Below are 26,393 nucleotides of genomic sequence, written 5' to 3'. Positions count from 1 at the left end.
TAAGAAGTAATAAAATATTTGTTAAACATTTATCTAATGCAACATGGTTTGTTAATAAAAATATGATATTTTTTAAATATATTTATTATATTTTAATCCAATTAATACATGCAAAATTTTAGGAAGATCAAATTTTAATATAAATATTTATTTTTATTTAAAAATACTTTTTATATAACTTATATTTTACGTATAACATAGTAAACAAATATCATATAAAAATACATTATTTTTAATAATTCTAGACGTCCAAACACAATATAAAAGATTTTATATGATAGCTACTAATCTTATTTTAAATTGCTATAAAATGGATATTATATAATACCTAATTTTCTCTTTTTTTTCTAATAGTAACTAGTCTTTTTACGAATTTTTAAATAATGTATGCAATTAAATAAAAAATCTACAATATAAAAGCTTTTTATTAATTGATATCTTCATTTTTTAGGAATATTATCATAATAAACCGCTTAATGTGCTTGTTTTATTTTAAAAATATGTTTTTGGTTAGGTACTCGTTACTTTTTCCAGAAAATGTTGAGTAAATCTATATATATCTATATATTGTCCTCAAATACTAATAAATTATAGAATAATAAAAAATATACAATATGTAATTAATAACAATGACTCTTAATTGGGGTGTAAAAATTACTCCAAATAATTGGTTATGCAAAAAAATCAGATGTAGGTTAAATGTGTCTGATAGATAATTTTATTTAATGTTTTTTAATAATTAGATTTGAATCAGATTTGAGCTCTTAAATTAACTTGAAAATAATGTAGTTTACTTTGGAATTATTTTTCTACAAAGAATATTAATGATTACGCTACTATAAATAAAATTCTTGAAAATAATATATGTGACTATCAAAATAGCTCTCCTTTTGAGCACGGTAATCAATCACAACTTTACAGTATAGGTTAAATGCTTCATTTTGTGCCATTCATATAATTTGAAAAAATGCATCCACTTTTTCAAATCCTGAGCTTTAAAATAAGGATTTTAAAACTAGCAGTATAGTAGATAAGCGCTTGATATACACGCCTCATAAACTTTAGATTAGTAATTTTAGGGTTAAAGCATTAAAGCATAATGTCGCTCGTAGCGACAAAAAGGTGTATAGGATGTGCGATGTGCGCTAATGAATTGATGGATCTTGCCTCGCTGCAAAATTCTAGCAAATCACTTTCTTCGATAAATGCGTCATTTATTCTTTATTATTCTGTCTCATTATAAATTCCGTTTCATCAGTTAGTCTGTATCGAATTACGCACAATTGTGTACATACGCATGTGTGTTATATCTCGTGTTTAATTATGGTAATCTATATTTTGATTATAATCTCAAATCATTATTAACCATCATGGAATAAGGTTTACCGCAGATATATAATAATAATGTGCGACATAATATTCGTAAAAATTAACAATTCAGCTTTAACATTTATTTTAAAATTATATTTATTTATTAATAAAAGTTTCAGAATCCGTTTAAAAGCATTTTTATCTATAGCATATTTAGTCTGTATTTTTATTTTTTATATACAAGAATTGTTTTTTTTAAGCTGCAGAACTTTATATAATGTACAATATTTCAGATTATTTTCAAATATATTTTCAAATATTCCATTTTCTGCGAACTAGATATTATCAGATATGTTATAATTAAACTTATGTTTCATACTTTTATTTTCCATTTTTTACACGTTTTGTGATATTTTTGCAAAAATTCATTGCAGCCACATTTTGCTATTTGGTAAGCAAAGTTCTTCAATTCTTCATGCTTTCAACTTAAAATATACTTGCAATTTATATATCATTGAGAAGAAGAAAAGGAGTTGTCGATATTGCTTAGATGGCATTATTCATGTCTGGTATCTCGTGTTCAAACGTTTTAATATTTTTAAGATACCTATACATATACTTATTTTGTTATATCGATTTTATACATAAAATAAGCTGAATTTCTCTTTATGTGCAACTCATTGTGCATAAAACAGTATATAATTAATATCGCCCTGATAAAACATATCATAAATTTTTAGTATATACATGAGATTAGAAAGGATTATTTTTTCTATAAAGAAGAAGTTATTTAATTTTTAGATGTATTAAATATTCAAATGTTACATTTCAGTCGCTTCCATATAATATAGAAAGTACACACCATATGTACACTACGATGTATGTACATGCATACAAAATAGTTATAATCTCTCGAATTTCCCAGGTATGTAATGAACAAATCTAAAGTTTTTTGTTTTTATAGACAAGCACGTGCGCCAAAAGTTTTCGTCCGAATCTTAACATTTTGCATCTTTTATACATTGAAAGAACTCATATTCTTTTTCTACCAGCTAGAAACAAATTGTATATTGTAAATCAATTTGAATATACTTTTAGCGCACATTATATGTATTCAATTGCATTATATTGTCGAATATATTTATATTAGACATTTTTTGTACAAAAATATAAAATGTAGATGTATTTAAAAAATAAATATCTCTCAGACCCTAGCTGTATTATAGAATTTAGTTATTATATAACTAACAAAAGAACTTCGCAAACTCGAGAATTCTGATTTTGATGAAACTTTACACACATCTAAGGGGGGGGAGGAAACAGAATTTAGAATGTTCAGTCACGGCTCAAAAACGATTCTGAGAATTCTGAAGGATGAAACTACTCCTCGTATATAAAACGGCTTTTTGCTTTTCTTAATATATTTCGAAAAATATTCGAGATATCAAAAAATGTTTTATACAAAAGTTTCACGGTAAAAATATTTCTATTTAACCACATTAATAATATTTAAAAAAAATATTTTTTTTTTAAATTCGAAGTATAGGTTCTAATGGAAGTACACGAATATAGAAAACGGGCTAACTAAGTCAAGGTTGGAAAATATGTAAAATAAAAATAAAAATAAAAACTTTCGCGCATCATTTATTGCGCTTGGTTCTTAGTTAGTCCGTTTTCTATATTCGTGTAATTTTTTTTAAATTTAAACATTCACTAACATAAGTAGAAAAGGAAAGGGCTAATTAAGAGTCGGGCGCAGTAAGCGATGCGCAAATTTTTTTTCATTATAGTTTATTATTTTCTCGTACGTTTCGGTCCTAGTATTGGGCCATCTTCAGCAAATAGTCGACGGTTTCATAACTGTATTTCATAACCGACGACTGTTTGCTGAAGATGGTCCAATACTATAGGACCGAAACGTACGAGAAAATAACAAACTATTAATCAAGAAAAATTTGCGCACCGTTTCTCTTCTACTTGGTGATTTTCAATAACAGAGTCTTTTACTTCAATTTTTTATTTAACCAGTCTTACCATAAAACTTTTGTATACAACATTTTTTGATATCTCGAATACTTTTCGAGATATATCGAGAAAGCAAACAACTGCTCTACATATGAAGGGTTTACTCCTTAGAATCGTTTTTGGGCCGCAACTGAGAATTTCTAAATTCGTCTATTTACTTCCCGCTACATGTGTGTAAAGTTTCATCAAAATTAGAATTTTCGGATTTGTGAGGTTCTCTTGTAAGGAACATTAAAAAGTTTAATTACTTTATTACATTTTGAAACATTTTTCTATGACTTTTGACTTACAAAATTAAAATAATATTATCATATATTCGTAATTATTCTTCATGAATAGGATTTTTAGAAAATACTTCCAATAAAATTTCTTCCAATATTAGGAAAATACTATGCTGTATTGATATATTAATTATGTAGATCAGGTAAATTTTTAAAAATTGTTAGCTTAAATTTGTAACTCGATCTATATGTTAATTAGACGCTACTTTACTACGATAAAGAAGTTACTTGGCTTACATAGTTTCTTTACACTATCGACCCGTCTTTCACGAATTTATCGGTACACTTGTGAAAAACTCGGTCTTTCGATATCGATAATGGTGTTATCATTATTCCTGCCTTCTTGGTCAAGAGCATAAAAAGAAAACTTTATCAGAAGTAGCGGTGGCGGACGAGGTCGCGGCTTGAAAAGGAAAAATTCTTTGACACAATTTTAAAAATATTTTCGGGCAACCGAGCGGGTTGCAGGTCACCGAATGCACCTTCATCTCGAGTGAAAAACGGGTCAAGAAAGACTAGCAAGTTATATCAAAGGACACGGGCACAAAGCTAATATCTCGAATGCATATCGTGCTCGTGCCTCCGGCGGAGCAAGCGGCAACGTTTCCAGGAAATCGCTAACGGAAATTTCATCGTCACGAAATGCGAACAATATTCTCAGACATCGCTGCGGAACTGGAATAAGAGCCTTCGTATGCCGAAATGTGTAGACCTCGTCTTATATAACTATAAACGTGTGTTGTGTAATTAATTACACATTTCATAAATTCATAATCACGCACCGTCGAGAAGCGATCGCGGCAGGAAACCATGCAAATTCTTGAACAATTAATCAATGGTAATTAGTGCTTTGGCTCTGTAGTTCCAAACTTTGACACCCGATATTTCGACTTGAATTTCACATGGTAATTAGGAGGATTTCAGGGGATTCTACCGCTAAAGTTTAAGTTACAATTTATTGATTGTTATCGAAAATATTTAATTTTCTATTTCCAAGAAGACATTACATAGTTTTAGGCAAGAAGACATTGTTTTAGGCAAAGAGGAACAACTTAAATCAGGTTGTTATAACTTCCGATATATCTCGCACTTTTTCCACATCTTTACACCGATTTCTTTCTCGTACTTTTTCTATATTTTACGTCGGAAGTTGGCGCGGTTCCAAAAGCTTCTCAGCTTCTACATTTAAACTTTTTACATTTGGTAACCTTTTTTACAAATTTCATGGCATTTCAGCTCGGATGTCAGCTTTGAAGCTATCATTTTCCTCAACTTTCCATTCGTCTGGAATAACGGCGAGGCCGCGCCGCGCCGCGCCGCGCGAATGCGCGTGATCGTTAACGGCGTAGTCTGTCAACAAAGGTCGCCGACCAGGCGCGCGGCCTTCCTCATGAGCATCTTCTAACGAATTCACCCCCGCCGATTATGCCGCCGCGCCGCCCGCCGCCCGCCGCGCCGGTAAGCGCCGGCTCTGAAAAATAGACGTTAAATCAAAGCAGTCGTTACGAGGTCGAACGAGGTTTAACGGTTGCCCGCTCAAAGCCTCGACGCCGCGCGTCGTAGGGATTCTCGTTAAGAGGCTTTTCCCCTGGACTTTAACCACCCTCGCGCCACGATCGCCCCCTGCACAAACATTTGTACGCGTAGGATATAGATTTTTTACTCGGTATCTTCTTTTAGCGGCGACAAAATAGATGACGGCCTTGCGGAAATCCGCGTGATATGGACGGATAAGCATCTCTCGCGCTTCCTGCTTCTCTCTCTCTCTCTCTCTCTTTCTCTCTTTAACCATCGGGAAAAATAAAATTATTCCGACAAGATGACGCATCCAATGTAACGTAGCCACAAGCGCCATGCATGACCGGCAACATTCCGTAAGTTTTCATGCGGATGAAAAGTGATGCATACGGTGGAAAGTACTTTTTAGCCGTGTCTGAAGGGTATCTTCAGCGCAGTGAAACGTTTGCACGCCAGGGTTCGATAGGCAAAATAACGCGGATACGAAATACAACGTGGAAAAAAATTCTTTTGCAATACTTGTTTCCAGTTCAAATGATAAAAATACACAAATAGAATGCATGGAATTTTATGTGTGATAACTAACAACGTGGATAAACTCGTGAATAAAAACATGTAGGGGAGACCGGGGCTAAGCCGACAACGGGGCAAACTTGACACTAGGCTTTTTGCCAATTTAAATCTATCGTAGAAACTTGCCTTTCCTACTGTAAATGCGTCTTTATGTGCCAGTATTATCAACGGAATTTGGTAACATTCTGAGTTATAGTGTAATTTTTAACGCGACATAAGCGTTTTTGATAGTGAAAAGTAATTTTTCTGATCTTTCGAAAATGTCTACTCTTTCATCGAGCTTTACTCTTGCGAATCTACCGGTAAGTGATTTTGATGGGAAATTTGATGCTCTATATGAATCCGATAATCGTTTTTGCATATTTTCAAAATTTTCATGTTTTTGAAGTGACAAAAGTGAAAAACGACGTCCGGGGCAAAGTCAACACCACGCCGTTTCGTCGGCTCCCAGTAACTAACAATGCTTGTCATGCAGCCGTATGGCTCATGACAAATGTATGCGCACGTCCGATCGCGAGTTTACCTGCATTAATTGTTTTTCAGACATGAGTTTAGATGAAGATAATTGAAAGTTCAACAATTTTTGTTCTTATTATTTCAAATGATTGTTCTAGCTACTTTATTCCAAATTTTTGTACTTTTTAAATACACAATAAACAATGTATTTTCATTTTCAGACAGTAAAAAATAAGTTCCAGATCAAATTGTGTCGATCAGACAAAGTGTTGAGTTTGCCCCGGCGGGGTGTCGAGTTTGCCCCGGCATTTTTCAATTCGAAAATTTGTCTTCGCGTCACTTTTCTTTTCCTGGCGGCAAAACAAAGCGACGTACAGCAAAACTTCCTGAATCAATTTTGTACCTGAAGAAACACTCTTTAAATATGTACCATTGAATTTGCCTAAAAATTTTAATTAAATATTAAAAATTGTCTTTGAAAAAATAGTGTCGGCTTAGCCCCGGTCTCCCCTAAAGTTAAACCTATTATTATTAAAATTAATAAAATGTAGTATGTGCACACTATATGTATCATGTTTTAATATTTTTATTTAATAAAAATATTAAAATTTAATAAGAAACTGTAATAAATGTTTTGCTGAATGTATAACATTTGTTTTACTGTAACCATGATTAAGATATGTGTGATAACATATCTCAATATTTATAATTGCATCATGTAGAAATATATTATTTTGTTAAATATTTTTTTATAAATAAAAATGAAAATTTTGCGACATTAAAAATTATGAAAATTTTATGTTCTTTATAATTGGATCATATATAAAAAATACAAGTATTCATATAAATATCTAGAGTAAAGTGAATTGTTATATATATTTGGTTTCTCTAAAAAATGTTATTAATATTTTCTCTGTTTGTGTAGATGTAAGTTAATTAAAATGTAAAACATTGTAGTCAATCAATGTTAAAACATTGATATGGATTTATTTCAAGAGGAGAATTATTGATTTTTTTCTTTTCAGTTCAATGAATACTTTTAGAAAATTTTGTAAACAGATTCTATATTTATGAATCTTTTAAATTGTTCTGAAATGCTGTATTATAAATACCTTTGATTTACTGGTTTATTTGAACGCTGCTGCGAAGGCTATTAGTTATAGGTCATTTAGTAATTAAATTAAATTTTATAGCTGCAGCTAGGCAGCGCGAGCGTTTTAAAAGTGAAATATGAAACTGGGTGTTTGACTCATATTCATGCGCAGGCGAGCTCATATTCTAAGGAAGTTCGACTTAATAAAGGCCATCGTGATTTAATGCCAATTTCTCGGTGCATCTAACGGTGGTTACCTCCAGGATAGTCGAGAAACTCCGGTGCCGAAAACTCGTTTTAACATCTGCGATAAGGAACTGAATTCGTTACATTGCACAGAAAATTGTTGATGATGGTGAATGATCGATATTAAGATTATTGTTCTGAGTCGAAAAATATGCATAATTCCGATCAATTTATCTGTCTCTAAAAAATACAGTTATATTAAGCTGAAACTTAATAGAAGAGATGAAATATAATACAGCAAACATAGTGAAAAATGCTTAGATAAAAATTGACAACGGTCCTTATTTACAAATATCAAACTATAAATTGTATAAATTATATATTTATGCAACCGAAAATTTTATTTATGCACCAATTATTGGTTATTAATTAATAATTTCTTGCATTAGTTACGTAGTTTACTCGATTTAACCTGACATTAAATAAGGCAAATTTAGTTTATTCAAATAGTTTTTTTTTTACAGTGTATATACTTTAATGTTTATTTAATATTGTTACTGTAATACTACAGCTTTGTATGAACCTTTTTTATTCGCGAATCAACAAATCCGCGTATTTATTTTTTAATCTACAGACCATCGAAAGTTTGATTGTGAAACTAATAATTTATAATTAATTTGTTTCAGAATATCCAGCAGCAGTGACGGCGGAAATAGTCGATGTTAACATGAACTCGTTGGACGGCACGACAGGAAAGCCATTAGATGTCGATCTGCCACCAACTCTGCCGATGACCTTCGGCACGGAAAATTCAACATCGGTTTCGGCGCAATCAGGATCCACAGCCCTGATGCCCTGTGTTGTCCACAATCTAGGAGAGGGCACGGTAAGGGCTTATTGAAACACGTAATTCGTTGATTGATGCATGTGAAATTGGTATACAATTAAATGCGCGTGGGCAACACTCCATTGTTTATTATCCTGCAAATGAAATAAAATCTGTCACATTATATACATATATATACAAATATAAAATATAAAAATATAAATATATAAATACATAATTAAATAAAATTTTATTTAATATGTATATAGCATATTTATAATATGTATGTAGTACCTACATATATAAAATGTAATTATAGAATTGGATTAAATATTTACATTTCTTATTTGTTCCTCTAGAAAAATAAAGATTTCTTGATTTTTCGTTTCGTTAACGCTGCACGTGCTAATCGAACGATTAATAGTTGTCGAATAGATAGGGCATAACCATATGGCCACCAATATTCTGTAATTAGCACAAACGAGCTTTCTCTGTAACTGGTATTATCGTCACGGAGCTATATTCATTAATTATACCCGATTTTGTGATAATCAGTGTCATCATACGATAGAAAATCAAATTTTCGTTCAAAGCATGAATAATATGAGTGTTAACTAATGAAAATAGATGAAATACCGTAACTGTTAACTGGTAGCATTTAATTTGATATAGTAAGTTTGCAGGCAATAGAAATAAATTTATGGTGAATTACACTAGCAGTAAGAGCGTTTCATTTTCCACGTAAATTGTTGATTATTTACTTGAATATTAGGTTCTATAGGCGCTTTTCACTTTCTCACTTTACGTGAAAGTATTGCGAAAGTGCCAGTCGTCAACATCGATAGAATGGAATAGTTGGGGCGGATATCAGTATAGCCAAGCGTCGATATCGATGTAAAGTCGTGGCGACACAGAATCACAATTGGGTCAATAGTGATGCACTGTGGTAAATTCAACATCGATGATAAAACGAACATTATTCCCGATGCTTTGCGCTGACATAAATCGGGAATTTTTTTTTCCTTGAAAGTTCTTAAGAGGAGTCCCAAAGCCGTCTGTGATACCGACTTTTTAAAAATACTAGGAACCCCTTAACGCCGTGTAACTAATGAAAGAATGTAAGTCCGCTGTCAACAATATCAGAATTCCGTAAACCCTTTGAATAAAGTCCACCCGATATAGATTGCTTCACCGCGCGCCATTGCACGTTCCTTTCTTAGTTGATCCCGGGACAAAGTAGCGTTACGCTTATTTGCACCTTAATTAGGTATGCAGGACGAACCGGAGCGACGGAGCAACGTCCTCACAATTGCACAAAGTAAAAGCATTAGTGTCATCTAATTTTCGGCACGACAAGATAACAGCGGGAATAAACAAGATTTCGTCAGTTCGGGGAAATTTTCAGCTTCACCGCTCCTTTTCACGAATCTTAATAGCGGAATGACAATTTTCTTTAGAATCGATGATAGCGCCGGGTAAATCACTTTGCCCGGTTTTGCAGATAAGAAAGATACGTATACCTACAACGAACAGTAGTTTCGTCGGAGAGATAGTTTATACAGAAAATTAAATATACATTTTTTTTGTGCCGAGATGATGGTATACGTATATACATATAAGTTGTGACTTTTACTAATGCTGGAATATACATTTTCTGTCTTTTTGTTCTTCCATATTGTTCTTTGATATTGTATATTTAATTATCTTTCCAATGTATGTTATTTTTAAAAATTAAACAAAATATAGGTGAACAAATAAAGTAAAATGTAACATCAGGAATATTAATAAATTAATATATAAAATAAAATTCTCCCTCTGTGTGCATAGGGCCTTTAGGAGGTTTCAGTAATCGGATTTATTTCAGGCTGACAGGTGATTAGCCCATCGCGCAGGAATATTAATGTATCACAATTAATTATACATCTTTCGCGACACATTTTATTACATAATGCAACGTTTAAATATATAATGTAACTGATTAAATTAATTTTAACTACTTGCTCAAATATAGCTTATTTCTTCGCAATATTACATTTATGCAAAAATTAATAGATGTAATGCTACTCAAGTTGCATTAAATATTAAATGTACTTGTTTGAAATATTTCGTATACGCATAATACTTTATGTTGTACAATTCGTATGCGTTAGACACCACTTTGTACCTAAATCGAGTCGCTTATTTGGCAAGTTGTGTAAGTCCAGTTTTGAAACATCATGAATTTCAATGAGACGCGAATATGAACCGACACGTGACGCGCGCCGATCATAGCCGGGTTTTCGAAACTGAAGTCATACCATCGCCGAAATGGATTGGTAACACTCGGGATGTCGATACGCCATTAGATAACACGCTGATATCTGCGAGACGTAACGAGATTGCGCGAAATAATAAAACAGACCCGAATGCATTTAGTACAATTTAACGCAGCACGCGCATAAAATTCCGCGGTGTAATCTCGCCTCTTCTCGGAAGAACGCAATTCGTGGCGAGATAATTAATGCGGCGATTACAAGTTTAAAGCGCTGTTTAATTAATCCGATGTTTTCACAACTGCGTTCACAACTGCCTTTCTTATGCGCGGGCGGCGCGGCGTCGCGACTTTACGATGTACATACCTACCCTCTACGTAGAGCGCGCGGCCGCGCGAGAATTCCTCTCTGCTCTCGTGGTTAACGTTGTTATCAAGTTTGTTTTCTTTGTTTACCGCACGATAACTTTGCTCGCGCGTGTATCAACGCAAAAGTTTTTCCTCGCGGAGGAAAGCGGCGACGCCGCCGCGGATTTACGTGTCCCGAGTCCGCGCACCGAGATCGTCCAGAGAATAGAAAAATCCTTCGCGCGTGGAAAACGCGCGAATATAATCGGGAAGTCTCTGTTATTAAAATACCGAAAGCACCACCAATGTTGTTTCAGCAGGATGGATGTCAGCGTACAGCCTGTCATAACTTAATACAACTGGCATTTGCCCGCCGCAATGTTGCGCTGATTTAACATGCGACGCAAACACGGAGCAATACAATCAAATAGAGTTTAATGAACCATTTAATGAACCTATTGCTTGTTCAACTTCATTCACCACTACACATGCACGCGTCAAAGTTGGATAACACGACGTAGAGTATTAATTATCAACTATGTATAGTCGCCAATTTATCGATCCATAAAAATTAATACAAAACCTCGCCAACATGAAGCTCGCTATTCAAAACGTTTCCGCTCGTATAAAAGGAATAATTATATTTCACCTTTTATTGTCGCAGATTTTTATCTTTGCTGCACATCATTTATTATGAACTAAATAATGCTGGATATTTTTAAATCATTAACCATATTCTTATGCACAAACTTTATTTTATGACAATCCTTTCTCATAGTTTTACGGATTTAATAAGATTCTTGATTTCCTAGAAGGATGCTTTAAAAAATGGTGTCGCGCGGAAGAATGCAATCCACTTTCGTGTACGACGTTTGACCATTTCCAGAATCTCAAGAATTTAATTAATTAATTTGCAGCGTCCTCGTGGTTGGATCTTATTAGAAATAGTTCCTTTTGCTTTCTAGGGGAAGATGTAGTTACAGAGCTAGGCGCAAATTGCCGCGCGACCGAAATTCCAAACTGCAATATATTGCATTAACGCAACGATAAATTTAAAGCGTCATTTAATTAATTCCATTTTCGCGGCGTTTTGCTCTCTATTATTATGTATTCGCGGCGTCACATATGTAAGTATCGTAAGTGGCGATGCTGTTACACGCGAATAACGTGAAAAATGGCGCGTAAATATTTCTCCGCTCTTCTAATTCGGAAGGATGTCGGAGTGAAGTTCTTTGGAGCTTACGTACGTCGAGAAGATACCTAAGAAAAATACATTGGAGTGTTTCATAAGTAAAGACAAATAACGGTCGGAATTGGTGTTTACATAGTATCAAAATTTCCGACGCGAAAGAGATAAATCCGAGGCGCATTTGTTACAAAACGGAATTAAATATATTGTTTTTTTTGCGTTTTCCATGTTTCGTGTTTGTTATTAATTATTAACACATTGCGGATGGGTAACGAGATATTTCGCGTTTCGTATTCCATCGTGACGAGATATCTCGCATTTTTTATTTATTAATCTAGAGCAGTTATTACTCAGTAACATAACAGTGATTTTTAACTGCAAACCATAAGTAACTTAACCCTTTGACTGTCGATGACGGGAAAGAAAAAAAACTGGCAGGACTCTTCATGACAGAAAAATCAGCACATTCAAAAAAAGATACTTTTAACGGAACAATTAAAACAAGGCTCTACATACTTTTGGGGTCGCTAAATTCAAATCTGAAATCAAAATTGCGAAATTTAAAATGGCAGATCTAATATAATGGACCGAAAATGCAAAAAATTGTTTGATTTGCATAAAATTTATATTAAAAACTGCTGATTTCAAATTTAAAATAAAAATTTAAGAATTTAAAATGGCAAATTTAATATAATGAGCAAAAATACTCAAAATATGGTTTAATTGCATAAAAAGTTTTGAGGAGTTTTTGAAGCTGAAGAAAATTAAAATTTGTTAATATGACGGTCAAAAAATTTAAAATATCGCTCGGTTTGCATAAAAATTAATTTATAAGAATTTTTATAAATTTTTCCGCCATTTAAATTTTAAAATTTTTACCTCAGATTTAGATTGATTCGGCGACTCAAAAAACTCCCAGAAAGTACCTTTTTTATAATTGCATTAACTTTTTTGTTAAAAGCATTTTTGTCCGTAAGCATTTTTTTCGCCTAACAGCCAAAGGGTTAAAAATATTTGACGCAAAAAATGATTTACTGGATATAGTCAGCAATAAAATGTCTGGTTCGCAATGTGTTGAAAATGTGTAAATCAACACTGAGAAAAAAAAATTTATTTAGATTGTGGCCAAGAGCTTATTTACTTAATATAATACCTACACATATTTATTTTGAATTAAATATTTTTATTTAAATTAAATAAAAATATTTAATTCTAAATAAATATGTGTATTATATTAAATAAATAAGCTCTTGACAACAATCTAAATAAATAATTTTTTTTATCTAAATATTTTTTTTTCAGTGAATCTGGAGATCTGAACATCGCCATCTTTTGACAACTTAACTTAGCGATGGATACTCTCTTCTTGACATTGCACGAATTTACTCTTAAAGATAGAAGCACACTGTTACCACACTCATATAAGCTCTCGTTTCTTCGCGTGACATTTTGCCGAACAGATGTGACAGGTTACAATAACATTCTAAAATTGACATAAAAAGTAGGCAATTAAATAAACGCGTAATTTACATATCCAACAACGAAGATTTAAGTGAAACATGTCACTGCTAGACGCGAAATATTGGCACGGAAGTATAAAAATCAGGTAGGTATAAATTGCGAGGCGCGTATTGCCCCGAAAAAGGGGATGATTGGAATCGTTCACGCGGCATCTCGTTTGTCAGTTATGCGGCCGTTCGCTATCGTTCTCGCTGTTCCTCGGGCGATGTTCCGGAAGTTATTACGGAATTATTACGCCCTTCCCACGAGCGCTCGAGAATAATTGGCGCGTTATAGGACAGAGGAGAGCACAGGCGCGCGTGAGTCAAACGGACGGCAGGTGGAAATCGATATAGGGACGGCCTCGTCGAACGACTCGCTCGGTTGTTATACCTACCCCGGGTAGTCGTTGTCCGATACTACACGTGCATCGTTTCGCGAACATATAAGATTTCATCGCCGCAAACTGGAGCGAACGAGATGGCGGCGGGGCAACGCACCGAGGAAAACGCCGAGAGCTCACAAAGAGAATCGAGAGATGGACCGTGATAATAAGGGCGCGCGCTTTTCCATTTCATCGAATTGATATTTCAGAGGAAAATTAGATTTACGTGCCGTAACTCGCCGGCGATCACGGCGACGCGACGGCATTTACCGCTATATACGTTTGTGCGAGAGAACCCCGTGCATACGTTTACAGTCACGGTAGACGTGAATTATGATGCGGCGTATGGATAACAATGAAGATAATAAATGATCTATCGTGTCCAGGAAAGGATATTCCCGCGGCGCAACTATATATATAAAAAACTTTCTTCTTTCTACCGAATAATGCCGTTGCCACGATCGACAAAATCATTCCGTGGAGTGAAAAATATCTGGCAAAATTGTTCTGCCAGATATTTCGTTCAAGCAGCGAGATCTGGTTATATTTCTGTACCTTAGAGATAAAGAATCGTATCTCCAGTTTTTTTCCAGTCAAAATGGAGTTGATATAGGAAAGTGCATATTTCGGATCAGATCTTAATTCGGATCAGCAAAGGACCCCGCACAAAACCAATGGAAAAGTGGTTCCAGTCAAATTGGCTGAAGTTTTAGTATGATGAAGTTCAGACTGTCCTGATCAAAAGTCTCAATGGCTGCAAGTTCAGAAAATGCCCAGTTTCCGAGATACTTGGTCTCAAAGTGTTGAAATCGACGCGACGATGACGGTTCATGAATGAAAAAGCCCTATTTTCAAAGCTTTGCAACACGTCTGAAGGTTCTTCTGATATGTATCAGACAGTTTTAGGGTGGTCAGCAGTTTGAAGATATACATGCATTTTTATTTAGGTATTTATATATTAATTTATATATTTTATATATTAATATATTCATATATAAGTGTGTATGGCAACGATATATCAATAGTAATATCTAAAAGTACGTTTTTTTTGTAGCAGAAGAACCTTCAGACGTGTTGCAAAGCTTCGAAAATAGGGCTTTTTCATTCATGAACCGTTATTGTCGCGTCGATTTCAACACTTTGAGACCAAGTATCTCGGAAACTGGGCATTTTCTGAACTTGCAGCCATTGAGACTTTTGATCAGGACAGTCTGAACTCATCATACTAAAACTTCAGCCAATTTGACTGAGGCCACTTTTCCATTAGTTTTGTGCGGGGTCCTTTGAAATGCCTCTCTAGCCGACTGTATTTATGACATGTGGATTTTTTTCGCTATCGTCTATAGCTATCCCTTATAGCTACAGACAGTTAGTGAAAAAATCCTCATATGATAGGTACAGTCGGCTAGAGAGTCATTTCAAATTTGCTGATCCGAATTAGGATCTGATCCGAAATATGCACTTTACCTTAGTTTTCAATATAACAGGAGCTTAAATTGTATAATGGTAAAGCGTCTTATGTCTATTATTACTAGTTTCTGAGATACAATGTTTCGAAAAAGTCGTATTGAACATTTTTATAGTGTCTAATTTTTAAACCAGGTACAGCGTGTATTGGCAGTTGCACTATCAAACATACCAGTTGAATTACTTTAATAAATAAAGTTGCTATTTTTATTTTACATCTAAAAAAATCATTTCTCTATTTAAAACCTTAAACTTTGTTTTCTCGAAATGTTCAAAATGGACATACGATCTTTTATTTTTAAGATACAAATTTATATAGTCCGAAATTCGAACGGATCAAGATTTGTCACAAAATATAAACGATGGAATTTCTAGAAAAGTTTATAGGATCCAAATATTATAGGTAAATGTATATAGGACATATTATAGGTAAACTTCAAAGGGATGTTTAAAATAAATTTAAAAGCTTCTTGCGGAGTTGTTCGACGATGTTGTTAGGCGAACGATGCGCGATATAAGCTGAACACACTGGTGCAATAAGACGAGCACGAACGATGACGATGATAAGAGTATACGGCGGAATATCGATGTTTCCAGCGGAGATTTAAATTCGCGTTAACGGTGAAACTCGGACGCGTCGAATTCATCGTAAGTTGTAAGCTCGCATGGCTCTCGCTCTCTCGCACCACACTTGCCCCCTCGCGCGTCACTTTTTTTTTCTCTGTTCGAGCGAACGGAAGTAACGATGTTACCATTCCGAGTGGTGGAGTTGGTAGGTTGCGGAAATACAATCACGGCTGAGCGAACTGGGTCGCACCGCCAACCTTTTTATCCGTAATTTACAGCAATATTTGGAATTCGTTCAAGGGAGATGAACGCGCCCCGGCATAAATCTAATTATAACGGGGTCGGGCTAGATTGCGGAGCTCCGCAACCCGGAGGCGTCCCGATATGAAAATGCACGGACACGCGGGGCTCCTCTCGCCGTGTGTCGGCGGCGATCTTAATGAAGTGCGATTGCGTGTATTTTCGCCGGCCGGATACAAAAGACGTCGAAAGATCGCACGGTACGATAAATAAATCAAGCGGCGCCGGTAATTTATGAAATTCCGCGATTACAGCCGTGTCGAGGCTCGGATCTGAGAGGATAAATGGAAGGGGGTGTAATGGTTGTGCATTTTCACCCGCGCGAGCGAAGATGCACTAATGTTTATCGGAGTTTCTCGTGTATTGATTACATAAGACACGCTAAGTACGCGTTATAAGGTAACTTATTTGTTTGAAATTTAATATTTTCTTTATTATTGAGATTTAATCGTATGTCGAACGGCGTCTATTATGAAAGATACACGAGTGAGTTTTTACTTTAGATATAAGGATGATTATTTTAGATACAAATATTATTATTTAATTTGTATACGCTTCTTCCATGGGATACTTGATAAATTTTTACATGCTTATATATATATTTTTTTTATTTATTTGTTTTTTATTTTGTTATGTACTTGTAAAATAGCGCTCTATTATTTTATGGCTTATATTCTTTGTTTTATATATTTCAGTTTTTATAAAAAAAATTCTATTTGTGAAAATAGGTATATATTTCAAGTTTATTTTATTAAAATTAAGGAAGAAAGAATGTGAATAAGAATTGGTTTTTCTTTAAAAGAATAAAAATGAATAAAGTAGTTGTAAAAATTGGAAAATAAATAAGAAAATGTCGAAATATGTAAAATAAACTTAAAGTTACAACGTAGTCTGGGCCATTCCATATGCAAGAGATGACCTATTTGACGTTACCGTTTTAGGAAACGTTGAATATTGAATGGAAAGATATCTACTAGATTTTCGTGATTGCATAAGTTCAGTAGGCCAATACACTTATAATAAAATGTGTGCCCTATTTCTTTCTTTATTAAAAAGTTATCAAGAATTATTAAAACTTCCCTCAATTTGAAAGATTCAGGTCACTGCAAAAGTAAAGAGTCAATTTCTTTCTTAATTTTCTGAAAGTCATATGCGTATACATTTGTCTTTATTGTACATAGAAATTGCAGTTAGATAATCCGTTAAATTAACAAGCAATGTGTGTGTTTTTCTCAAAACTGCATTTTTCTAAACAATGGCTAACACCTAACTGAAAAATTTTTTAACCGGATCGATATGCATATTTTTATATATTCTTTATCTGATAACGTTTTATCGATGAAATAATCAATTCTTTTTTATTGACAATAGTCAATCTTTTTGTGACATTTTAGTTCTACAAGTGTGTAAGCATGTTATTTTGTTATTTTGACAAACTTTAAGATTCTCTTACGTGTAGATAACTATGAATATAAAAAATAAGAAAGAAAATTGAGTTTGTTATATTTCAGATTATTATTTGAGGTTGAATTAGTGCTACCACTTAATTAAAATTCTTTTATTAACGTTATTTTAACGCTTTTATCAATAACTTATTTAATATTTTGATTTTTGTATAAAATGTTATGCTGTTAATAATATAAGTTTTTAATATTAAAACTTAAAACACAGAAATATGTTAACGGTTTAAAAAAAAAGATATTAAATTGACCTATTTTCCAACTTATTACAGTAATCTAATTATATAATCCCTTAACAAACTACTATGTTTTTGTGAAATAAGAACGTATCAAAGTTTGAGAAATAAGCTTGTATAATTTTATTACAGCGCGTACAAATGAATAAAAAAAATAATATCAAATTAGAAAAAGAGATAGAAGAAATACAGTATATCGGTCAAAGTATCGCATCGCTTAGGAAAGGGAAGTCGTTACTTTAATGAAGAAAGACGTACATAAATGTTATAAAACTTTATTTTAGTGCTGTTATTTTATGTTTTGATAGGAATGCTTTGGAAAAAGAAACATAGATTTAATGATTTAATTGTGTTGTTTCATATTATCGTTAACGATATGAAACAACGCAATTAAATCATTAAAATAAATAAATGCTATAAATTTTTATTTTAGTACTATTATTTTATGGTTTGATAGGAATACTTTGAGATAAAAATGATCTTAATGATTTAATTAAATAAATATTATTGACGATAATTATTCAACGTTAACTAAATCTTTAAGATCTTTGTTGTTTTTTCTCAAAGTATATCTATCAAAGCATAAAATAACAGTACTAAATTAAAAATAACTTTTATAACATTTATGTACGTCTTCCTTCATTAAAGTAACGACTTCCCTTTTCATAAGCGATGAAATACTTTTGATCGGTACTGTACATTAATACCGAAATAATAAGAAAAAAACTATCACTTTTCTCAGAGTACGGATACTCGATATACTTTACTGAATCTGTATGAAGCATCGCGCGTATTATTTGCAAAGAGTTGAAAATACTAAAAGACTCGAAACGCACGTATCTATCCGAACGAGCGAGAGAAAAGTATGAAACAATTATTTGAGAGATGCACATGTATTCTGTTCGACATACGCGTTTATGTGTATGTAGAGCATCGTTGCATCAAACATAATCTTCCGTCTCGTCACTGCGCATTGAAAGAGAGCGCGACCGATTTATATAAAAAAAAAGAGAAGTCGCATAACGACTCATCTATTTTCCTTTTCCGTCCCTTCCGCTCATTCCTCGTTATTAATACCACGCTGTGGAGCACTGTCAAGAAACATGTGTACCTGGCGCCATTAAAATATTCAAATCAAAGCGAACGCCACGGCTTTTGTGCCGCGCGCATCTCTCGTTCTCGATGCTTCCTCCCTTTTCACTCTCTCTTTTTTTCTCACACACACCCACACACTCGTTCCCTCCCTCTCTCTCGAAAAGTCGATTTTCATTTCGTTTCTTCGAGACCTCGTGATTTTTTCCTACAAGTAATCTGCGAAAGTGTAGTGACATCGTCGCAACGGTGATGTGTGCGATGTGTAATTTGTTATGCGAGAAGGTATTTTTGCGGTGGCGAGTGATTGACGGATATGGGGGGGGGGGGGGGGAAATAAAACGATGACGAGAGTCGCGTTATGCCCGTGTCACACTACGTATCGCGGACGCGGATCGGATTGGGATTACGGATCGCGGATCGGATGTCAGCCAATCACAGATGAGCTGCTCGTCTATGATTGGCTAGATTACGATCCGCGATCCGCAATCTCAATCCGATCCGCGTCCGCGATACGTAGTGTGAAGAGCACTTTATGCGGTTGAAACTCTTTGGGAATCGCTAACGACCTGTGTCCCGGTAATTGGGCCGCCGCACGAGGAACCGTCTGCGCGTGAGAGCAACGCGCGGGGGGGCGTCGAGGGGGGTGGTCGGGGCGTTGGCGCTGGATACGCCGTTCCGAACGCTATCCAACCGTATCCGGATATCGCTCAATAAGCGTGAACCGCTTATGGCACGGCGAGAGACGCGCTCTCCGTGGTGGGTAGATAAACATGTATCGGTCCCGAAGGCATTCGGTATTCGGTATAGGTGCGAGCGCGCGCACCTGCTCGCGTGCGCATCCATAAAGACGGTGGCGTCGTCTCGAAAAATCGCGACCAACCGAGCATGGGAATAATGCGCGTGACTTCCGAGGAATTTTAACTCCACGTGGGGAGAGAGGAGGTATAGCGTATCGGATGTGCAGCAGGTGCACATCTCTTGCCAGGCAGATGAAATCGCGTGCGTCGCGCGCGCTCGTTTTCGTGTTATCTTTGTCACGTCACATTTTCTCTGGAAGTTAAATAACGGATATTATCAACAAATTTGCACGAGCGTCACGCGTGCAGAGCTTATACCCGACATAATTATTTATTCATTGATTTATTTATGCAGCTATTTCGAAATCAGTCACTCTTGTAGCCTTGTTGATATTATATTTTAAATATTAATGAACAAGATGCCTCTTATTGTCTTTATTCATTTAGCGCGATTCGTTTATTAACTTTCAATACCTTTATTATTTTTACATATTTAGTCTTTTATTATTTTACACATTTTACAGCATTTAATTAAATCCATAAATTCAAATAAAATAATTTTAATTCTTTATAAATTTATTTGCACAATTTTCATTTATTATATAAATAGAGATTTTGTAAATATATTCGGGATTTCTTGTTCGATCAATATTTACATTTCTGTTGCGTCGCTTATTGAAATACATCACGAGTCTCGGAGAACATAAATCGATGTCGCAGGTGACAGCCAGGTAATTTCTTTTATGGAGAAGTTTCCGGGAGGAGGGGGGGGGGGCAACGCGGGTGGAGGCATTGCGGATTTTGAAGATGGACAACGGGAACTCGTGCCATGAACCGGAATCACGCGTGGGCCGTTTCGTTGCACATAAATTGTACATGCACGATCGATGCAGCCGATACTTTCAGAGTAGAGTAAGACTCGCCCGTCTCGTCCTGCCCGCGCGCGCGCATGTATGAGGCACGATGGCTACACGAAAAATCGCGTCGAGGAAGCGTGACGGGGTCGGATGTTGGATATATTCGACGTGAATTTCTACTGCCACGCGCGACGAGCGTATGTGTGGCATAACGTGAGAACTGACAAATACCGCGCGAGTGCAGTGGATTGCAGGATCTGGCGAAATTTCTGGGTGGAGACCGACCTTCGGTCCGGAGTAAGATCTGAAATAGCAGTAAATCGCAGCGCGCGACTATAAATCAATTTGCGCGTTTTGCGTTGCCAACGCTGCCATTATCGCGAGGCGTTTGTTCCCCGAACGAAAATATATCGTTTATATTTTCGCAATAGTAATTGTTGGAATGTTTCTACGTAAAAAAACGGAAAATTATGTAGCTAATTATATTTTATTTGTTGCCGTTGTTTGTTTATTGCTTTTTCATTATTTTCTTAATTATTCTCGACTTTGTTCACGTAATTTCTTTTTTTATTAATTACGATTTGTTTTATTAATTACAATTTGTTTTTTATGACAATTTACTGACAACATGTAATAAAATAAAAGTAATGGAAGTTGATATGCTGACAAAAAATTCACGCTTTTTTTCATAAATTGATATAAGTGATCGATATAGATCACTTATATATATTATTATAAACGCACGTTTTACATTAACCTGATATCATCCGCAAGTAAATGCGATACCGTTATTCATGTGTGAAATGCACACGATGCATTTTATACATAAATAATGCATTCAAATTTTACACTCCGAGGAAGCTCACACACGCGTGAAATTACAGTCGCATCCATCACCGCCGCCATGTATCTCAAAATGCATCGGTATAATGAAAATAGTTCGAAAATAAAATTCAAACAAATGCATCAAGGAAAAGAAAAAAAAGAAGGAAAGTGATATGCTAGGACAATGAAATATCAACGCGATGATTTCTCCGATACTGGAACGGTCTTAGGGAGAGGACCGAGGTGATTTTGCAATTCACATACCGTGGACACGTTGGGATATCTCCATAAGTATTCGTCCGCTTTCTGTGCGCATTTGCATCCGTATCGCATACAAACAGATAAAGTTGTGTCGTGCTTGCTCGCGCGTATGCATATATCGCGAGCATTACTCGAAAACTCGCGAACTGATCCGCGCGCGCGCAAGAGAGAGAGAGAGAGAGAGAGAGAGAGAGAGAGAGAGAGAGAGAGAGAGAGAGAGAGAGAGAGAGAGAGAGAGAGAGAGAGAGAGAGAAGGAAAAATAGAGAGCGGAAGAGATAAAGCACGGAAACACACAAACGTACGAGCGGCAACCGCGTAAAATGCACGTGCACCGTGTACGGAAGTACAGCCGTGCGCGTAGATATAAATAAATGTAATAAATAAATAACGATTGCGCGGGGCGGAGTCCCCCCCCCATATAGCACAAAAAGTCGAAACGACATTGCTGAGTGCATAATATGTTGAATATTAAGGTATAAATATCTTTCTAACGTTGAATCTAAGTTGATATTTTTTACATTGATTTTTTATGTTGATACAACATTGAAACAACATTGAACAAATTATTAATTTTTTTGCGCTAGTACGCAACGACGCCGCTATGCGGCGCATAACGGTAAGACCAACTCGTAAGTAAATTTGAGTTGGGAGCGAATATAAGCCGGCGAAACAAAATCGCGATATCCGCGGGTCTTCGGACAGTTATTCGGACCCGACGCTTCTTTTAGATCTAGACTTTATATCTAGAATTTTACCCCTTTTCACCTTAGGGATCGCGAATTTCTAAAAATTCTTTCTTAGGGTGCTTACGTCATGGAAGGAATATTATACTCCCCGAATTTCATGTTTAGGGATTGAGCTGGGCGTTGATGAATCAGTCAGTCAGGACATTTATTCTATATATAGATAGATACATTTAGATCTAGAATTTATAAAATTATTATTATTATTGTTATTATATTATAAAGTTAAAAGTTACAGTAAAATGGCGTCTTTCGTCTCTGCAAGCACCCTAGATGCTGCAAAATGAGAGGAGCAACATTGCAATATTGCAGATGTTGCAATGCAATGTTTTTGAGATGTGATTCAACGTTTTTGTGCTGTATGGACCTGTATTTGATAGTTGCCTTCAATCTGCGGCGTCGATTATTCGCTGATCATCGCGAGAGTGATCGCGTCGACGAAAAACTGCGCGGGAGAGAAGAAATTAAGGAAAAAAAAAGAGATTTTCCACGAAAGGCGGATGGCCGACGTGTGCGCTCCCTCAAAGGGACGCTTTTATTGGCACCGGTCGAGCTCCGTAGGATCGATCTAATTTGATCGAGCGCCGCGCATTCGGCGGAGCTCCCGGGACAATGACTGCGCGGTTAATCCATTTTTTTCTTAACTGTCGACTTTTTTGTCAATAGCGCACCGGTAATCCCGCGCGCGCAAGTCCGTAGGCATTCATCGATGGCGATCGGAAAATCGATCTGGCGCAGTCATGGAAAATGAAAAATGCAACTACAGACCCGAAATGTACGTTCTCTGCATAGTGGTATTAAATATTTTGCGAACGCGTATACTTGTGTACTTACACGTATGTACATACACGTGCGCGCCTATTGGAATTTGTGCACGTGCGTGTGTCTCATACGTTGACTAACGTAATGCGTTTCGAAGTAGTAGCTGCGCGTTTTACCATTTTAATGCAATACCATTTTTAATAATAGAATTATTATGGCCTTTCATATGTCTCTATTAATTAATCACATTTACGCAAGTCGTAACTTACGCTTAATATCACAACATTTAATATAATCTGTTAAATTGAAGCACATTTATACTTATAAGCCACAAGCAATGATAATTTTTCGAGCAAGGTGCTAGACCATATTAATATTTATTTTATTCCTTTTTCCCTCTTGTATTTTTATTTCAAAGCTCTTCAGTAGCACGGAAAAATATAAAAATAAATAAAATACTGACCATGTACCGCAAGTTACCATCGGGATGTATTTTTCTTCTCTCTCTTTTTTTTGCGTCTCACTGTAAAGGACGGTATTTGCATTTTCGAATTTTAAGTAAAACTATATAATACAGCACACTGCAAGCACCGGTTGGCCAAAAAGTAGAACGGGTGCAGCATGAAATGCATAAATCATAGTGCATCGTGATTTAAGAGTGATCTGCAAAAAAAAAATGGCACTCTTGGATATGCAAACATATTATTTGCATCTAGTCAATGAGTCACAGGCCGCACACACATACGCGAACGCGGCGCACACGTACGCAACGAGAAAAAGAATTTACAGCTCGACGGAATGCATATTTCATTGTGGAGCACGAGATAAGTGCACTCGGCTAAAAGAAAAAAAATGTGTAGCGGAACGAAGGCGCTAATGAAAATTAATCTTAAATAAGAAAGTGTATTAAAAATGACTGCAGAGTAAGGAGGAAAATTCACAAAGCGGAGCATAATTATCGCCCATTTATATCGGCGATAAAATTGGTCCTTTAACGTTTAATGAAGTGTCACGTAACGCTGTTAAGTGAGACCTGAACCTTACGTCTGCCATCGACTATTATTTGAAGTACGGGGCACACATTTTCATAGAAGTACATTTCACATACATTACGCTTCTTTATTCCCCGAGAAACCTGTCTGAGGGAGAAATTACTCCGAGGGAGAATTGGGGAGATACGGGGAGAGCGTTATTATAGCTAACCAGCGCGTTACAAATACGGCGTCTTGTATATTTATTGCGCTACTTTGAGAGTGAAGGGAAGAAAGTATAACGAACGCGGCAAGAGAAATTGATTCCGTGACGGATTACGCAATTTTTAATTAATGATTTTATTATTGTGCACGCGACTACCTGCAACGCGAGCGAAAATCATTTATATAATTAATTGGTGATTGTCTGATCTGCCCATTTTATAATATTGTTATGGTTTACTAAGTTTTTAGCAACGATAATTAATTGCGTTTAATAGAATATTAAATCGCAGTGATATCATTGTGTAATGAATTACAGTATTGACATCATTACTAATTAATTCGTGAGGCAATAAACTAACAATTCCTGAATAAAATTATATTACGTAATAAGAGATAAATTTTGGAATGAATAATATAATAATGCAATGAAATGATTTTGGAAATACAATATTTCAATTATTATATACGTAGAACAATATTTAAGACAGAGACTATTCTTTTCTAGTTCAGTTGATAACTAATATTTAATATAATTTGAGCAATAAAAGTTTCGATAAAAAAATCGGTGCTAAGATTTGTAAGATCAATTATTTGTAATTTTTATCTTTAAATGGAACTTTTAAATAAAAAATATTTTACAATTATGTTATAATCTATGGTAAAAATTTCTTTTTACTAATACTTTTATCGCTTTATATATTTATTAGTAACTAGAGTTATAACTGGTCGCGCTGCAAAAAAGTCTTCTCTGAAATGCATGCTCGATTGGAAACCAATCGAATTTAAAGTCGGGTTAAGAAGAAGCGAGTCACCATTACTGTTAACAGCGCGTGCTAAATGCGTTCCGCAGTTTCTGCCACCTGTAATGTGTATATTTATCACGATACTTCGCGGGAACAAAGGAGAGAATAGCTACGCTCCTGTATACACACCGGAACGGATTCCGTTAACCGGTGTGCGGTGGTACAAGCGGGTAGATCGATTTCAATTGGTTGATTGTGCTATGCATTCTCGGATTTCCTTCATGAACGCGACGAGTTAATTTATTTTATTCCCCCGTATCTATCCGGGTCTTCGCTATGCAGCGCGGTACCTCGAGTTCGTTCTTTCAACGCATCATATACGCTGGCCGTTATGAAAGAATCAGATATAGGCCGGCGAGAAATTATGTAACAAAGGATCGGGACGCACGGATAATTCCCTCCTCGTGTATTCCCACTATGCGATTATTTTTGGATCCATCGGTTCGCGATGCGTTCATCAACCGAATGGACGATGAAATCGATTAGAGTGTGTGGGGCGTGGTTATTTCAACCCTTTCGCGTGTCGTCGCTGCCGATGTCTGCTCTCCGCATCTTTCCTTATACTTTATTTCTCTGGTGAATTCCTTCGGAAATAAATATCCGCTGTCCTATAACGGGGAAATATGTACCGGGGACGGATGACATGATATTTGTTTTACCGCGGCGCGGCGCTCGCGCCCCGAAAGGTCGGGATAGAAAAGGGTGGGGCGAAAACGAAAGAGAGATTGTATCTGGAAGCTGTAAAGTGCAAGGGTATTTATCACTTTGCTAAAGCAGCTTAATGATCCGTGGGAGCTCCTACCGAACGGTATCCTCCTGCGCGCGTAGCGTAGCTATTCCACCGTCTAGGAGACATTAACATGCCAAGCGCCACTTGCAGATAAAATATTTACGGAATGATAGAACGCTTTTAATCGAAAACTTTGTAATAATGCCGTAGGGAGTGGTTCCAATTGTTTGCAGAAAATACAAATATTTCTACCGGGTATATAGCGTTAAAAAGGATTTGATAACAATGTTCATTATGTTTCTTTCAGAGATTATAAAGGACGAAATTTAAAGCCACCGCTATTCATAGGCT

The 26,393-nt window shown here is 35.5% G+C and overlaps 1 protein-coding gene across 1 annotated transcript in view; it reads left to right on the top strand.

Moving 5' to 3' along the window:
• Window positions 1-26,393, top strand: part of LOC139781015 (lachesin) — a 73,548-nt gene that overhangs the window by 19,529 nt on the left and 27,626 nt on the right. The window contains exon 2 of the mRNA XM_071719797.1: window positions 8,130-8,329. Within this exon, the coding sequence (XP_071575898.1) occupies window positions 8,130-8,329 (200 nt within the window). The remainder of the gene's footprint in view (window positions 1-8,129; window positions 8,330-26,393) is intronic.

Source organism: Temnothorax nylanderi, unplaced genomic scaffold (assembly GCF_030848795.1).
Source record: "Temnothorax nylanderi isolate EJ_2023f unplaced genomic scaffold, tnyl_v1.0 TNYL_tig0310_pilon, whole genome shotgun sequence".
In the NCBI taxonomy this organism is placed as follows: Eukaryota; Metazoa; Arthropoda; class Insecta; order Hymenoptera; family Formicidae; genus Temnothorax; species Temnothorax nylanderi.
Note: the sequence above shows the minus strand (reverse complement) of the source record. Positions and strands in the feature narration are given on the sequence as shown.